A 5,162-nucleotide genomic window follows, 5' to 3' on the forward strand; every position below is an offset into this window, starting at 1 on the left:
CAAGTTAGTGTTTTCCTCTTTAAGTAGCTTCGGTCGTACTAAAAAATTTCATTTATCCCGACGTGCACGGATTTGAGTCCAATTGGCTCGACTATTGATGATTTGTCCGAATGACCTTAAATAACAAAACTGACCGTACCAGTGCGTATGGAACGTCAATTTTATCAAAAAAAAATATTCATATTGGTAGGGTTCCGGTCAATATCGAATTGTAAGTAAATTGATGAATTTGTTAAAGGAATTTCTTAATAAAAGAAACCCTTGCCTCCCTCTTTCGGGTAATTCCTCGCTCGCGGCCACATCACTCTCTACAGGATTTGTTTTGTTCAAAACCCTAACGGGCGCCTGTGTTGTCCTTCGTGGATCCTGTCATCCTCCTTTCTCCTGTGCCCTAATCAGACACTTCCCCGTGGCATTCCTTCTAGCCGCCGGTTGCTTTGCCGGTAGGAAATTTTGTCGCCCAAGATAGTTCGGGCACCTTCCTTCTTCTTAATGCGGGCATTTTTCATATCCCTGTGGTGTTTATCTTCACCTCCAGTAGCTCGTTTGGTAAGCTAGCCACACCCCCTTCTTTGAATATAAATACCCCCTCTTGCAATGCGCTATGTGGCCTAATTTGGATACTCGATCAAACTCACTCGACTCTTCCTTGATTTGCTCTTTGATTCAAGTTTTTATTTTCTTCGATCATTTGAGGGTAAGACTCTCTTCTCCTTCTCTATACTTTGGTTGATCATTGGAGTATTTTTGTTTAAGTGATATGTTCTTGATCCTACAGTAAGGAATTTGTTTCACTTAATATTCTGCTTTTATTATCAAGAATTATGAATGAATTCCTGGCTTGCTACCTCATGGATTTACAAGATTTTTTGCTCTTGTGCTTTTAGTAAATTCTATATATAGTTTTACTTATCCGATTCTTCCCAAACTAAGAATTTGCCATTGAAACATTTGAGGTTACTTTGAATTGCAATATTCATTTCTTGTATAAGGAAATTTGATTGATATGCACAATTTTTAAATTTGGTGATTGTCACAAACACAAAGAGATTTGGGTGCAATCGTATGCTATGCTTTGGTTCAATATTTATTTTTTCAAGGATAAATGGTTTGATATCTTCTTTGCTTTCTAAAATATAAAAGAATAATTGAATAATTGGTGAAAGAAGGAAGAAGGGAAGGACATCAAGAACTTGGAGTTTTTTGTTCATCTTTTCTGATATCATCATGTTGTGAATCTTCTTGGATATAACGAATGTTTTAACAATTTTCTTGAATGCTATAAAAAGCTATACTAATTTATCAAATAAAGACGAGGAGAAACACATTACATTATTTTGGGTTTTTATTTATTCTTGAGCTATTTATGGTTTACATCTTTGAAGATGGGGAGTTCTTTTGGTTTCTTGATTGATTAACAGACTTTAGAGGTTTAATTAGCAAAGAAGAGATACTTTGGAAGATTAGAGAGCCAACAGCAGCTGCAAAACTTTTTCTTGATAGGAAAGGCTTCTGGATGAGCCGCTAGAAATGATCTTACTCTACTTATGCTTGTTTTGAGCTGCCTTGCTAGGATCAACAAAAATTTCTTGTTCACAATTTTTGTCATTGCTTCATAATGTTAGTGGTAGATTGATGGACACACTTCTTGATTCTTTCCCAATACAGAAAGCATATGAAAAAGCTAAATCAACTAGTTGTTCTATTATGGGCCTCACTTTTCTGTACCTTTCATTCCACTTAAAAAAATAATAAAAAAAAAGATTATAAAGCTCTGTAGTGGTAAACTTTTAGATGCTACCACTGTATGGTTGTTTAGGATTTCCATAGAGATAAATTTCCTTGCTTAAAAGTTTCTTTCATGATTTTTGCTGCTATTGTGGAACAAACTCTCCAAAGTGATGAACTTAAAAAAAACTCAGCATCCCTTGGAAATGATACTGCCGTGTAGAATGTTTTGAAGCTATATGAATCAGCTCTCCAAATCTATCGCCAAAATAGGAATCTGTGGAAAGATTACTATTCATTGCAGGGGAAGGCATGTTTCCAGTTTTGTTTCTGTGTTTGGCACGTGTCACTCTGATATATATAGGTTTTTTGGAATTTACATATGTACCACTATCTTCATATGTATGTACACATCTAATACATAAATTTTACTTTTTTTGACCTTTATACCACCTAACTCTTTCATGTCACATAAAAAATAATACTCCCTTTTTTTTAAAATTTCTATGAAGTGAAACCCACATTGTCATGCATAGAAAAGGTGGCGTATATGTACAAAAAAAAATAAAAATTTAAGTGTTGTATATGTAAATTAATTGGAAGTCGACGGTAAGTTTATAAATTTTCCTTTAAATAAAAATTTCGCATAAAAAACCAAAAATATTAAATAAAAAGAGTTGCTTCTAAGGAAATTCTCTTGAATTCTTTGGGTATTCTTCACTTTCTTTTCCAAAATCTTGGTATCATAAGAACATTGAAAAATCTTGATGCACAACACACAATTCTTATGTACTCACATATCTCACATCTAAATTTTTATATCTACATACATAACACTTAGGTACATTCAACCTATACTTTAAAAAAAAAAATAATAATATGTTGTTATTTTTTATATGATTTGAGTTCCATATTATTAAATATAAAAAATTTAAAGTTAAATCTATAGAAACATAAGAATTGAGTGAATAAAAAAAATGAGAAGTAAAATTTAGGTGTTAGATGTATAAATGCCAAGCAATTGTGTGGTATGCATATATTCTAGTAGATTTTCATACATGCTTTGGAATTTTTGTATATTTATTTATATAATTTCTAAAAGTTTGTGTTCTATATCAAACTTTCGGGGCATTTGTGCTATCAAAATACCGCGATGCCATTCTCATACTTTTTATTTTGTGAACAAAATATCTAAATTTTTAAAAAAAATGCATATGGAATATCAGATAGATTTGTTAGTTGGAAAATGTGGGGTAAGGGCATTGATGTAAGACTATATTCATGCTTATATGGCTGAAATTTTAAACCATATTTGATTATAGTTGCCTTTTTCACATCTATAGTTTGTTGGTGGCTTTAACTTTAGCTTTGAAAGACTTGTTAACTATTTCTTAATATCAGTCGCTAGAAATCTAGAAATTACCAAATTACAAAAACATCACATACAGGAACATCATATATAGACAAATGACACATGCGGCTGAAAATTCTTACATGCTCATTTGTTAGTCAGCTGGTATTAGTAGTCGCCCAACCTTAATAAATGATTTGCTAGTAGTAGCTATTCAATATTGATATTTAGACTTCGATGCATCGATTACCCGTGGGATTATTACAAATGAAAAATCTATAGTTGAGCCCATTCCCAATTTAAATTCTTATACCTCTTTTTATTTTCCATATGTCTACCATTTAACTTTTTATGAAAATATGCATGCTTAAATGTCCATATTTAAATTTTAAATCTTTGTCTAACCATTTTCTCTTATATACACTTTTATTATAGAATTGTAATATATTTTATAGTATCATCAGAGGCGGCAGGTACGCACCAACCATTTCTCTTTTACTACACAATGCTGTACACATTTGTTTATACCCGTATTATTATTATTTCTACTGCTCTTTACTACTTTTCACTCTTTGTTGTTTTTCTGGCATGTTTTTATATAACCCTAGGGTAGCAAACACAGGATATATGTTTAGAATTTGAACTCTATAACACAACCAAAATATAATTTTTTTTAATTTCAACACCTTTCAAAATCATATAAGAGAACATTTTCAAAACAGAAAGAAATGTTTTTGAAAGTTCAATAAACTAATAATAACATAATAATAATTCATCTTTTTAGATTTACGTGATTGCCTTGGATGAGGTAACCTACGGTTGCTAACAAGAATTTTTCAGTCTAAATGAGTTTAATAACTTGTTTAGACTAAGTAAATAAAAAATTAAAAGTGATGTTGGGATGATGGAACTGAGTAAATAAAAAATTAAAAGTGATGTTGGGATGATGAAACTGTGATATCTTAACCGGTGTCGCTTAACATAAAATAAACCCCCTTCCCCCACTTTTTTCTTCAACAATGATAAACACTAATTCAAAATACATTGTACAATAACACATTAATAATCTAAAATAAGTTGTTTAAGATATGTTTTCTCTTCTCTCTTCTTTTCTCGAAACAAGACAACTACTTGATTGAGTGATGATTCATCTTCGAGCAACGGTTGGGACTACAACAACAAAAAGTGTAAGGAGTTTAGCTGCCCTTCCATAGAAATAAATAATATACACTCATAGAACTTTGAGGTTGTTAATCTGGTATGACATAAATCCTCACACTATGTTTTAGGAATATATGATTGCATATCGTATGATATAATTCCTAAACTCTTTTTAGGATTCAGAGGCTGTTATTCAGTACGACATAAATTCTTCTATTTTCTCGGGTCATTTGTATATGACATGCAGACATAAGTCTTGAATATCTAAATAATTTATAAGACTGAAACATTAAATAAACTCTTTTTCTAAGATGTAAAGCCAAATCATATGTTGGTTTAATATGTCACTGAAGCTTCTTCAATATCTTTGACATCTTTTATTATTCAATCCTTTGGGTCCCGAAAATAAATGTTTCACATTAAGTCATTCCCATTTGAATTTCTTATAAGCAATCGTGGAAACTGATCCCGATTTTTTATATAGAAGTAAAATTGTGATGTATGCTATTATATGTTTAATTACCTTAATAGTTATTCTTAATTTGCATCAAAGACAAAAACTTAATCCAGAGCAAATGCTAAGTATGTTTTTCACTATGAAACAAATAATATTACAATTATAATATTTAAATATGGGATATTACGCAAATATGCATATCGTTATCAAGTAATATATGATTTTTTTAAAATGTTCGTCTTGAAAAGACGAATACATCTATATGGTAAAAATGCTATGAAATCAAGCCATTGTAGATGTAGAACTCGCGAAGGTCCGGGAAAGTAAGTGAGTTATACCTTTGCTCCGAGAGGTGTAGCCTCAATCAGAGATTCTTCACACCTTCGTTATATCCCAAAGAGCTTACGGATGAAGCCTCTGTCTCTGGTGTAAAGTCTATGTATGATTTTGATCAAGGCCGATTTT

General features: G+C 31.4%; 1 protein-coding gene across 1 annotated transcript in view; it reads left to right on the top strand.

Annotated features, from left to right (window-relative positions):
* The first annotated feature begins 297 nt into the window (after positions 1–297).
* LOC110033542 (carboxyl-terminal-processing peptidase 1, chloroplastic) overlaps positions 298–5,162 on the top strand; it is a 94,210-nt gene continuing 89,345 nt past the window's right edge. The window contains exon 1 of the mRNA XM_020737563.1: positions 298–549. Within this exon, the coding sequence (XP_020593222.1) occupies positions 493–549 (57 nt within the window). The 5' untranslated portion in view covers positions 298–492. The remainder of the gene's footprint in view (positions 550–5,162) is intronic.

The sequence above is a fragment of the Phalaenopsis equestris genome, unplaced genomic scaffold (assembly GCF_001263595.1).
Source record: "Phalaenopsis equestris unplaced genomic scaffold, ASM126359v1 Scaffold001216, whole genome shotgun sequence".
NCBI lineage: Eukaryota > Viridiplantae > Streptophyta > Magnoliopsida > Asparagales > Orchidaceae > Phalaenopsis > Phalaenopsis equestris.